Source organism: Ixodes scapularis, unplaced genomic scaffold, assembly GCF_016920785.2.
Source record: "Ixodes scapularis isolate PalLabHiFi unplaced genomic scaffold, ASM1692078v2 ptg000504l_1__unscaffolded, whole genome shotgun sequence".
In the NCBI taxonomy this organism is placed as follows: domain Eukaryota; kingdom Metazoa; phylum Arthropoda; class Arachnida; order Ixodida; family Ixodidae; genus Ixodes; species Ixodes scapularis.
The window spans coordinates 1,332,375-1,345,414 of record NW_024609991.1 but is presented as its reverse complement, the minus strand read 5'-3'; the positions used below and the strand labels follow the sequence as shown (position 1 = coordinate 1,345,414).

At 46.4% G+C, this 13,040-nt stretch overlaps 1 protein-coding gene and 1 pseudogene across 1 annotated transcript; both read left to right on the top strand.

Moving 5' to 3' along the window:
* Positions 1 to 7,545: 7,545 nt before the first annotated feature.
* Positions 7,546 to 9,137, top strand: LOC121834106 (annotated as a pseudogene).
* Positions 9,138 to 10,019: 882 nt separating this feature from the next.
* On the top strand, positions 10,020 to 10,532 carry LOC121834105. Its single transcript, XM_042287851.1, has 2 exons — positions 10,020 to 10,278; positions 10,366 to 10,532. Exons 1-2 carry the CDS (start codon positions 10,020 to 10,022, stop codon positions 10,530 to 10,532), a joined length of 426 nt encoding a protein of 141 aa, XP_042143785.1.
* Positions 10,533 to 13,040: the final 2,508 nt, after the last annotated feature.

The window sequence follows — 13,040 nt, the reverse complement described above, 5'->3', positions numbered from 1 at the left end:
AACTTTATCAAATATCAATAACAATAGAGCTCACGTCTGGAGAGCCGCATCACACTTGCCGATCGTTGGCGTACTCGTAAACAATGTGCATGCTGCTGCAGCCCCGAGTTTCTCGAAGTGCACACCATGTGCACTTGGAGAAGCGAAACTATCACTGCGGCAGGAATACAAACTGTACTTCGGGGATAGGCGAAATAGTGTGCGACACTTTCAACAGGCGGCACCACCAGAGTTAACGCTCGCGTGAAAACTCGAATGCTTCGCTGCCCTCGCCTAAAAAGAAAATGGTATTGGACATTTTTTTTTTACTTCCTTTCTTATTTTTGGGGAGGGGGCTTTTCTGTGTCTCTTTTTTTCTCTTTCCGGTCTTCCTTTTCTTTTTCTTTTTTTGCTCCGGACGTTTTTGAGTGTCGCCGACACTATGAGAGCTTGGAGCCTCTTCGAACGACCTCCCCCTCCGTTTTAGGCTGGTTCAGGCGTATGTGTTTTCAACTGCACTAGACGGCTCCTTGTGTCCCACTATGAAGCGTTGCGCGGATCTCGGTAGTCATATCAATGACCTCATTGTAAACGCTCATAAGCGGTCACTACGCAGTCGGTTATGCGCAAACGGAACTGTCTGAACCAGAGTGTCGAGCCAAAAATTTTATCGGTTCGGTTCGGGCTCACGGCTTTTGGTCCAGTTCCCGTTAATCTCTGGGAACATAAATAAAAACCGGTTTGAACCGGTTTGAACAGCTAATTTGGGAATACATTTTCCGCGTTATTTTGGCAATAAGTACTATTTCCGCCGTCAAACGAGTAACAATTTTTTTTCTTCAGAGGTACAATCCACCTTTATTTCCAGGCACCGAAAATTAGAACTAGCGTTATTTAATTTTGACATAAAAGTAAAAGAAAATCGTTAACAGGCAAAACGTCGTGTTCATATGACCAAACATCTATTTGTTCACCTGAGTCACATATATTTTAACCTAATGGAAAGGTAGTCACAAACTTTGGTAGCTCACCTAAAATACCCGTGATTGATACAACTTTCCATCGCAGTATTAAAAACTGAACCGTAGTTGTGCTCTTGAACTAAGGAATCGGAGTGCATACAAAAGGGAATGGGTATCTCGTTGTCATATATATAATTAATCATAGTTTACGAAATACGTTTTATAATAAACAGGGTGTGGCTTTAAGGACAAACATATTTAACACGCCTTTCAAAATTCGAATTTCAAAAGAAAATGCCTGAATTAGGGCACGCCTGCATAGCTTTGCCAAACGTTTTACGTCATTTTTTTCCCCCTTTAAAGCTCATTTTTGAGGTAGTGACGTATTAAAAATAAAGCAAAATTGGAGGTCGTGCATTTTTCACGTCCTCTCCTATACCAGCCTGTTTGTTGTCTGCACACTGGTTTATGAGCTCGCTCCCGGGTGGCTTGCTGCACGCAAAGAACGCTTAAAAGAATAAGAGAGGCTGTCAATGAGCAAGATAATCGCGATAATTAGTACTTTTAACAAAATATATGAACGATGACCACCTGGGAGCAAGCTCATAAACTAGTGTGCAGACGACCAACATCCGGCAGTAGGGTATAGGAAATGTACGACCACCGTTTTTGCTCTATTTTTAATATTTTACTACCTCTGACTTTAGCTCTGAAGAAATAAAGAAAAAAAAATACAATTTTTCGCGAAACTACGTCGCCTATCCAATTTCAAGATGTCCGTTTTGAATTCGAATTTCGCAAGGCGTGCCAAATCCGTTAGTCGTTACGACCACACCCTGTATTTGATGACAACGCAACTGAGCTAAAAGCAGTTCAAATATTTATGACAAACGCATGTATTCGTAGTCACATTGGGCCAGTGACACACCTACACTGAGCAGCAATCAACACGCTTGTCTTCCTGACCAACAGTTTTACACTCAGCACAGTGATGCAGGCAAAGAATAATATAGAAAGGAGTGATCAAAATAGCTCACTCTCACTACCTATAATTTAAACGCACATTTGTGCTGAGATCGAATCTGGCCTAAAATAGCGCATATCCGAGTGAACATTTTCCTTTACAGGATAGATTGGCATAGCATGGCTGTGGAGGTTTGTTCTTGACAAGCTGCCGGTCAATTTAATTTGAAAATAATCATCAGCCTTGCTAGTTGATATTTCATTTTATAATGAAGAGAGAAAAAAGACATTCCAAAATTTTGATCACCGTTTTATATAACTAACAGTAAGCCGAATAGCAATGACTGTCGGAATAAACAATCAACGCCCGAATATAAAAGTCTGACAGAAAACATAGTGGCATGCATTAAAAGGGGTGATCGTCGAGTGCTTTATTAAAGCCATTGAATATGAAAAATCAGAGGGCAGTGTGTTTCAATAGACCTTTTGCCGAATTATTCAATCATCAGAGAGAATGCCGGGAAAGTAGGTACAGGCGCTGCGCGTGCTGGCGTCTGCAACCAGAACTGTTTAAAAGCAAAAATCTGAAACAAATAGCACGAACGCTTTATTTTAGTCAATACTTATATTACTTTGTAAAGGGAAAGCGAGCGCGTGTACCTACGTTCCCAGCATTCTGTATGATGCTAGGGTAATTTAGATAAAGGTCTATTAGATATGTAGAGCGTGGAAAAAAAAAAAAACCTAAAAAATGTTAGTTCGAGCAAATATTGGCTGAGGAGAAAATTCATAATAGTTCCTAGAACAAAAGAGTATTTCACGCTCTACTCGACATTGCATCTACTTAATTGGTCACTTTCGCGACAGTGTGTGTGCGTAATCTTCATAGTTCCATCACGCGTCCCTGTGTACTTCGTTTTTGTTCAGCCCAAAACAAACAAAAAACTGCTGCTTATGACATAAAAGAGACATTACCAAATTTCTATGTGTTTGAAAAATTAAATATGTCCCAGGAACACATAGTTATTTAAAGCTCTCCCAAATCACTTTGGGCCTTTGAGCAAAGAAAAAAAAAAAAGGCCGGAAAAGATTTCAAGAGAATTTTTCAGATAATTCGCCACGGTCGATCACCCTCGGGTTATTTTCAACGTGATCAACATCCACCAGCTCGCCTGTACATTCAACGCTTTTGCGTAAAGCTTGAGAAGTTGTTCATGTATGATAGCTCAGAACAATTTGGCATATCTTCATATGTGCGTCCACCGCGAAATCGTATAGCATCGATTGTTTGGCACACGTGACGGAAGAAATTAAAGTTCTTCCAAATTCGTCACGCGTCACAAGCTCTGTAATATAAATTAAGACATATAACATATTAAAATTACCCAAGGCTGTGGTAAAAGATGGGAAACTTTGTGGAAGAAAAATGACACAGGAAGGACGTCTCAAAGTTGAATGTAGTTTCCCATCTTTTACCACAGTCTCGGGTTATTTTCCATTCTCAGGCTTCTTGTTTTTGGGGCCTTTCCTACACAGATTACCAATAATAAAGCCAATACCTTTGCAGAAGACACCGAGAACGCCTGTATCGACTCGACGCGTAAACAGGATGTGATGCCTCTAGTGCGTACGTTGGAAAAGCGACACCGACAAACGAAACATAACGTCTAATGTCTCCAGTTTTCCCGCAGGATGGTGCTGCGCCTAACAAAGTCACTTAGGTCGTATATCAGTAAGTGACCGTAAATGGATGTCCAAATCATTGTGGGAGCCGCCCGCTCCACTTCCCTGATTAGGCCCTATGGCCGCGGGAAAAGCACTCCGAGCTGTCCACCTGTCAGCCGGAGCGCCCCGTTTCGTCCCTCGGAGGAGCAGCCATCTTGCCTGCTTACCCTCGCGTCGCATACCTCCCCCCCCCCCCCCCCGTGCCCCCCTCCCCCCCTTGCGGCGACACGTGAAACGTCCCCCTGGCGGTTGGACCTTCTTGGGTCCGAGGCTGAGGCCGCCAGCAGAGAGGAAGAGAGAGGGGGGCCTTGCGCCCCGCTCGAGGGGACTGCTCGCGGGGACATCCAACTGTTCGGACGTGTGGCCCGGCCCTCCCTGACGGCCCACCTCCGAGCCGCTCTCGGGGAGGCACGACAAGGTAAGGTCTGTTCTTTCCTGGTCGCCCTTAGCGTGTTTCTTATCTGTATATGATTAACACGTAAAATAAACATCCGATTATCCCTTGCCTTCGGCGTGTCCGTGTGCTCCCTTTTGGGAGTCCCGGCTAACGGTTGCAGCCGACAGTCGAACCCGCCGCAGGGCTCAGCATGATACGCTGTGGAGTGGTAGGTTGAGCGGTCGGCCTCCTTGCCGGACGCCCTCACCCCTTTGAGACCTCCACAATCTACAAAATATAAAATGAGAAAAAAAAAAATGGCTAAGAGAGTAATTATATTTTTAGACAAAAAAAAAAACAAAAAAACTCGTGATTTTGATTGACCGTGCATCGAAATGTCCGTGTACCAAAATGTCCGCGCACCAAAAAGTCCCACATCAAAATGTCCGTGCACCGAAAAGTCCCTGCACCGAAAAGGCCGCATGAAAACGCCTTACATCGAAACGCCCTACACCGAAATGCCCGGATCCCGTGGCGAAAATGCAGACCACAGGAAGCTTTACAACGAAATACGTTTTTAACCCCCCCCCCCTCTTTTTTTTCTTCTTATTTTATTGCTTCTTCACAGAATACGCTTTAGTCCTGAGGGACTCCCTCCTCCGTTTGGGAAAGGGGTGATAATTCGACGATTATGTTTGTGTCACTCGTTCGCAGTAATTCTCCGTTGATTTTACTTTGCACCCAAAATATAAACAAAATATGGAGGTGGTCGAAGCTTGGGGAAATATTTGAAAATGACGCTGATCTTTCTTCTCAGGTATCCCTCCCATACATAGTTCCAGTTCTGTGCAACGACGAATTAATAAGTCACATTTAGTACTTTCAATTCTTCACGGGGACAACTATCTGAGGCATTTCAACAAGAACGAAAACATGTTTAGGTACCTCAAGGATGCTTACGTGTAAAATAGGTCGTGCAAATATTTTTCTACTTTCAGTAAATTCCGCTAAAAACTAATCCCTGACGTTGATAACTTGCAAAAACACTAATACCCATTAGTTTTCTTCTCCGCGCAATGGCAGACACGGAAAAAATAAAAGGAAAGAAACAGCTACCCCCCCCCCCCCCCCCCCTCAACTCGCAATTAGAATAAGACGCCCCGTGAACTGACGCTAATTAGATACATACGTCAGTGTTCAGGATAGTTATGCGCCGGGGGTGGCAAAGCATAGAGCATGGGCTGAGCGTCGGATGTTAGAGTTCGGCTATTCTCATCTTTAACTAAACACGACCCATTACCCAAATGCTTCCAGAGGCTGATTGTCATCAACCCGAGCACTCGACTCCGGCTCATGACAATCGAGCACGTTAGGGTGCAACGCGACCTGCGGTGCGAAGTCCTGATATCATGTGACGTCACGGTGTCAACAACGCTAATAAATCTAGAGACGTTCTAAATTGAAAACCATTTGACGCAGTGTGTCACGCGACTACGTCACATGACATTACGAGGCCACATGACGTGACATTGCTTCACAGCATATCTTGACGACCCCCCATGCGAAGGCCATAAGAGCGCGCCTCTCTGCTCTAGACCGGCCATAGCCCTTCATGAGTTGGCAAACCAGCACACGTCAAGTGGCATATGGCACTGCGAGCCGATCTGGCACTCGCACAACCGTAAAACGCCGAGATGCCCCACCCCCGAAAGACAGCCCACCCCAATTTTTGCTTGATTACCTATATTTTTTTTAAACACCAAAAGATAGCCCACATGTAGTAATAGTAGAGTGTAGGATCAATGATATAGCCTCGACGCAAATGCAGCTAGTTAGCTATGGCAGGATATAAGCGAACATTGCTGACTGCAAAGTAGTCATCTTTGCTTCGTTGCCCCTCGCCCGGATAAGAAGCTTGGAAGGGACACACGACCTAAAAATAGGATTTTTTTACTTTTCTTGATTGCACACCGAAAGGAAGCCCACTCCATATTTTCACCCACTTTGCTCTTGATTTTAGGTGGGCTATCTCCCGGGATATTACAGTAAGTCCTTTTCCGTAAATTTTATTTTAAACGCCCGCGAGATGATAAGGGGCTACGTGAACGTAATAAACAGTGAACAGTGAGCTATGTCAACAATTGAGACACATTTGGACTTATTATTGCCACCAATCTGACTCATTCATGAAATATTTTCTTCGAAGATGGCCATTAAGTCTAGTTTCTGTTTTGAGGGGGAACTAATCGAAAAATTTGAATAGCTTCTCTGGATTTGGGACACATCAAGACACGACTATCGCGATAGAATAAAGCAGGACAACTCCTGGATTACCATCGGCAACCTCTTACGTATTCATTTCTTAACTTTTGTTTGAGTGAGGTACATATTGTGAGTACGTCAGCTGGATCGCCGCGCGAGCGTAGTTCAGATTTTGACTGTGAATAGGTGACCAGAGATCAACAAGCTAGTTTGTGTGCACCGTTTCTTAAACGCGTGAAAACAGCGCATTAGCGCAATAACACCTGGACATGTGTTTCAATTCAAAGCGCTCTTATCCCTCCCTGTGTCTGCTCCCTCCCCCGTCATCTCACCAGGGTGGAGGAAGCTGTGCTTCGGAGACTGCGGGCTTGGGTGGCCATTACACCGGCTGTAACCTGCACATGGAGCTCTCCACCCGTCACACGACAGGCGACATGCCCCAAGTGTCCCCTAGACGCGACGGAACCGGATGTGCATCACCTTATATGGACTTGTCCTGGTCTACAGACTGAGCGCACTCGCCTACTTATAGCTGCAGGTCTCCAACACAGTGCACCCACCAGCTACCATAAGTGGCTGCATAACAACCACTATCACAAGACATTGCTTCAATTCATCCATACCACAGGCCTTGTAGCATACATATAAGACATTTATGCCTAAAAGCAACCCCTACATAATAAAAAAAACTACTTTATTACTAACCAACTAGCCCAACTTTCTACTTCATTATTAACTAGCGACCTATTGCGTTGTCATGTGAATTGTCACGTCATTGTTGAATTGCTGTCGCTTGACACCTCCACTGACCAAGTTTTAACACGCACTAACATAAAAAAGCCTATCCTGATAGAAAAGTCGTTTTTGAGTTTTCCTGTACATCAAAGTCTCATCATTATTTCATCAAGCACATAAAGATGCAAAAAAATTTAGTGCATTCTAGGTTAGCCATAGTAGTATTTGTAGACAAGTTCTTCTCTTCTACACGGGAGGGAGCCACCTCACCGAGAGAGAGCACGAGTATCGCGCAAGCGGCTTGGGACCGTTGACCAATGAGAGACACACACACGGCAAGCACTGTTACCTGCCATGTCTAGGCAAGCTCGTCGAACTCGAACTCAGTTCTCGGTCTTCTCAGTTGTATTAACTAATCGTTAATAAACGCTTTCATAACATGGTGTCAGAAACGGAACACGAAAACGCTCGCACGTGAAGTCAAGACCGATGTGAGTCGCACGGCGCAAGAGTTAAGGCAAGCGAAGACCAGCAGCGCAGAAAATGGCGGAAGACAGCGGCACCGCTACTACGCAGCAGTCGGGCAGGAGTTCGAACGTCCAACTTCCCATGCCGGGAGGGGACTTCGCAAGTTTGCTGCCTCCTCCGAAGCCACTCGACATGTCCGGAGGCCTGGAGACATCCTGGAGAACATGGTGGGACGAATTTAAGTTGTTCTCAACCGCCACTGCTCTGAAGTCGCAAGACGCCGAAGTACAGGCCGCGACGTTCCTAGTCGTCATAGGGGAAGACGCCAGGCGAGTCTACAAAACGTTCACGTTCGAAAACCCAGGTGACGAACTGCGCGTTGAGAAGATAGCGGAGCTTTTTGAAAAGCATTGCAAGCCAGCTATCAACGTGAGCTATAGGGACTTTGTATTCGGCACACGGAACCAGCATGACGGCGAACGATTCGATGACTGGCTTACTGAGCTGCGCACGCTGGCGAAGCAGTGCGATTTTGGCGAGCTACACGACCGCATGTTGCGAAGTCGAATGATTCTTGGAATGACCAACAAGCGACTGCAACAACGCCTCATCAACAACGATCCAACTTTGGAACAAGTGATTCAAAAGTGCCGCATGGAGGAACGTGGAGCCCTACAGTTCAAAGATATCCAAGCTGGAGCATCGCCTGCCGTTGTACATGGACTCAAGTCCGAGACATGCCCTCAATGGGGATACTCTACGCACACAAGCGGAACATGTCCTGCCAAAGGTACGAAGTGTAAAAACTGTGGTCGGAGGGGACATTTCGCTCGAGTGTGTCGCGCGAAGAACAACTTACCGAAAAATAGAGCATCACCACGGAAGAATGTTCGCAATGTTGAACGATGCAAATCTCCAAGTTCCAGCTCCGAAGAAGAAAAGTTGGTTTGTGGTCTATCCAACAGTGTTGGTGATGAACAGTTCTGGAGAGCTGAAGTCAGAGTTGCAGGAAAGGCAGTTGACAGCAGGGTGGACACAGGAGCAAACTGTTCTGTTATGTCTGCAACGCAACTGCGACGAGTCACGAACCAGAAACCGCAAGCAGTCACTACGAAAATAGGTTCGTTCTTTGGCCATGTCAGCAAAGCGGAAGGCCGCATTATGCTGCCAGTCGCCCATGGCAACCAGAGTACCGACGTACAGTTCTACATCGTGAAACGGGAAGTACCCACAACGATAAGCGCTACCCCGTTGCGGAACGACTGAACCTGATCAAGCGAGTGGCGTCAGCGGAAAAGCACTGCAACCAGACAGTAAAAGAACATGAGGACGTCTTCCATGGACTTGGTGAAATCAAGGGTGTCAAGTATCACATGAAGCTCAAGCCAGATGCTCAGGGTGTTACGCAACAGCCACGTACAGTCCCAGTAGCCATCCGAGACCAGCTGAAAAGCCACCTGGATGACCTCGTGCTACAGAAGGTGATTGCACAAGTGACAGAACCAACAGAGTGGGTCCACCCAATCGTGGTTGTGAAAAAGAAGGACAAACTCCGACTGTGCATAGATCCACAAGAGCTCAACAAGGTTCTCATGCGAGAGAACTACTGCATGCCTACACTGGAGGACATAGCAGCACGACTGGAGGAAGCCAAGTTCTTCTCGACGCTCGACGCAGCCACGGGGCTTTGGCAGATCAAACTAGACACACCGAGTTTGTACCTCTGCACATTTGCAACACCGTTCGGGAGATACAGATTTCTCCGAATGCCTTTTGGCATATCGTCAGCTCCCGAGGTGTTCCAGAAGACTATGCACGTGGTGTTTGAAGGCCTCGACGGAGTTGAAATCATGGTCGATGACATTCTTATCTGGAGAAGGACGGAAGAGGAGCATGACCGTCGACTGCAAGCCGTGCTGCAGAGGTGTTGTGAGGTCAACCTTAGACTGAACAAAGAGAAATGCAAGTTCTCTCAAAGCCAGGTCAAGTACTTGGGACATATCTTGTCACCTGAGGGACTCTCGATTGACCCGACGAGGGTACAAGACATCCTTGCGCTCCCAAGACCATCAAATGTGGGGGAACTGAAGAGCTTCCTAGGAGTCGTGAACTACCCTGGCAAGTTCATCCCGCACATGTCCGACACAAGTGCACCGTTAAGGCAACTCTTGAAGAAAGACGCGGCCTGGTCCTGGACAGAGGAGCACGATAAAAGCTTCACAGCACTTCGAACAGCGTTGACTGTTGCACCAACTCTGCGGTTCTACGACAAGAACAAACCAGTAACTCTGTCAGTGGATGCAAGTTCCAGAGGAACGGGTGCAGTGTTGCTTCAGGAGGGTCAGCCAGTAGCCTACTCATCGAGGTCCTTAAATGACGCCCAAAAGAACTATGCCCAGATCGAGAAGGAGCTGTTGGCGATTGTCCATGGATGCAGCCGATTTCACGACTACATTTTCGGGCAAACCGTTACCGTGGAGTCGGACCACAAGCCACAAGAGGCGATCTTCAGAAAACCTTTGAATCAATGTCCTCTCAGATTACAAAGGATGAGACTGACCCTACAAAAATATGACCTGCTGGTGAAGTACACTCCCTGTAAAGAGCTGTACATTGCAGACACGCTGTCAAGAAACCCTTCGAAGGAGGAAGAGTCGGAAGTCTTCGAGGTGAATGTCTTGGAGTGTCTCCCTTTAAGAGATGAAACACTGGAAGAATGTCGTCAAGCAATCAGCAGGGACAAGGATCTGAGTACCATGCTGCAGTATGCAAAGAGCCAGTGGCCGAGCAACAAAGAAGACATTCCAGGCCCGTTAAAGACATAATGGCCGTACAGGGATGAAATCCATGAGGAGGAGGGCTTACTCTTCAGGTCGAATAGACTCGTCATTCCAGAAGAGATGAAGAGCGCCAGCTTGGCAAGGCTTCACAAAGCGCACAGCGGAGTAGAGAAGACGCTCCATCGTGCTAAAGAAGCTCTCTACTGGCCTGCAATGCAGAATGACATCAAGCAGGTGGTAGAAAATTGCAGTGTGTGCAAGGAACACAAGCCGAGGCAATAGAAGGAGCCACTTGTGAACCATCCAGTGCCAACCGCACCCTGGCAGATTGTTGGAGTGGACTTGTTTCAGCAGTCGGGACACCACTACATTGTGTTGGAGGACTATTACTCTTTTTTCTATGAAGTGCACCAGCTTCAAAGGTCCACTGCCAAGACGATAATCAAATGTTGCCTGGCAACGTTTACCGTGTATGGTCTACCTGTCAGGTTGGTTACTGACAATGGACCACCATTCAACAGCGCTGACTTCAAAGAGTTCTTGCAGCACCGAGGAATTTCACATGTGACATCCAGCCCGTATTATTCTCAGTCAAACGGGATGGCAGAGAGAGCAGTGCAGGAGTCGAAAAAACTCATGACCAAGTGCAGTTACGGAACGCCAGACTACTACGACGCCCTACTCGAATGGCGAAACACTCCCAGGGATGGAGTTCTAGGATCACCAGTTGAAAGGCTCATGAACAGACATACCAGGACGGAAATCCCTACACATCCATCTCTACTGCAAGGGACGAGCACAGACCCAAGCAAGGTACAACAGCGGCTGAGAGACAAACAACAAACTCACCAACGGTACTAAAACAAAGGCGCCAAACCTCTACCTGAATTACACGCGGGAGAAGACGTCTACCTTCAAGATCAAGAACGAGGAACCTGGAAACCGGCTGTCATTGTTCAAGACGACGAGGGCATACAGCGCAGAAGGAACAGCATCGCTCTTCGCAGGAGCCAGAGAGCGAAACAAAAACCAGCCCGCTACCGCGACACAAATTTTATTTATGAGTGAAAAAGGGAGATGTAGACAAGTTCTTCTCTTCTACACGGGAGGGAGCCACCTCACCGAGAGAGAGCACGAGTGTCGCGCAAGCGGCTTGGGACCGTTGACCAATGAGAGGCACACACACGGCAAGCACTGTTACCTGCCATGTCTAGGCAAGCTCGTCGAACTCGAACTCAGTTCTCGGTCTTCTCAGTTGTATTAACTAGTCGTTAATAAACGCTTTCATAACAGTATTGGCAGTCTATTTTAAGGTTGCCCATTGCAGCAAGCAGCTACACTTTTTTGTCTTAAATGTGTGGCATGCTGCAGCGTGCAACGGAAGTGTATAGTGAATACCTGTATAAATAAAACAAAACTGACAGGCATTTGTTTTCTTGGGACACAAGTGTGGGCATTGTTTGAGCTGAAGTACCTAATGAATCTGTGGTACCTTGAAGAGGTTATGAAAAACTTGAGCAACTATAAAAAGCACATGAGCAAGCTTACAAATGTTAAACACAGAGTACATTCTAAACATAATTTATTACCTCTGAACCAGACTTAGTGCATGTTGAAAAAATTATCCGGTTCCCACATTAAGGAACAGCCAAACCTCACCCACAACAATACAGAAAACAAATAACCAACCCAGCGAAATCATATAGGTAAAAAAAATAGCAAGATTTTTATTACTTGTACCATGGTGACTCGAACTAAGAGGAGTCTTCTTTCCTTGTGTTAAGGCCTAGAACGTTTCTTTAAAATGTAAATGCCTTAATTTGTAAATATTTGATTTCTTGACTGCAGAGTGCAGTGCAGAAGAGTGCAAGCAGGCATGGCAGGCCATACAAACCAGGTATGGTCGAGAGTCCAGGAATTGCACAAGCCTAAGCGGAGCTGGCCGGGACAAGATTCGGCAGTCAAGCTGGACACTGTGGAGCTTTCTCAGCTTCCTCAGGCACCAGATCCATCCCAGAAGGTACTATGCATATTAAATTATTAGACTACACATAAATTATAATTATTTTTTTGTGTAACATGCTCATACTTCCTATCAGCTCAAAAAATTTACGAATGGCAACAGCAAAAATATCTAGTGGTGGCTCCAGGACCACAGAGACAACCGGGGGATCATCAGCAGAGACACCCAGAGGCAAGTTTCCTTTCAGGCAACATTCTGCTCTTTGTACGCCCTACGCCAGACCTCTAGTGCTAATTAGTCCCGCCGAAATCGGAAGACGCGCGGAGGAGTGCGAGAGAGTAGGCCAGCGTGGTGGCGTACTCTCCCCGACACGATGCGGAACAACCAGGCTCAAAGTCAGACGACTGCCCGGAACGTCCGCGGCTTACGCCTTCTCAAGGGAAGCCAGTGGCTCCCACAATCCCCCATTTCTCCCCAGCTTGTTGCGATGTGCATGTTTCTGTCGGCAAAGGTACGTGGAGAGATCATTGCATACGACTGTGAACATCCTCTCATGAACGTCACCACCATCTCGCCCGAAGGCATCGTCAGTTGTCCCACATTCTCTCCTAGGCTGAAAAACGAGAACCGCACTATCCAGCTCGTGCAAATGAGAAAGTGCAAAACAGTGGCGTACAACCAGTGTCTAGTAGCAGTGTTGCAGACGATCAGTTATTGTGGTGTGGACTCTCACTCTAGTATCGTAGCTAACGGTGTATCAAGCTACGTCGCATGTTTCTGAAGAGAGTTGTAATGCACACTGAACAACAGGAATGTATCAGTTTAAG

What these genes read in the sequence shown, in the direction of transcription:
- LOC121834105 (XM_042287851.1), top strand. Translation starts at nt 10,020, where the DNA reads ATGAGACTGACCCTACAAAAATATGACCTGCTGGTGAAGTACACTCCC. An exon ending in CAACAAAGAAGACATTCCAG is followed by an intron (nt 10,279 to 10,365) that starts GCCCGTTAAAGA and finishes TCGTCATTCCAG; the next exon opens with AAGAGATGAAGAGCGCCAGC.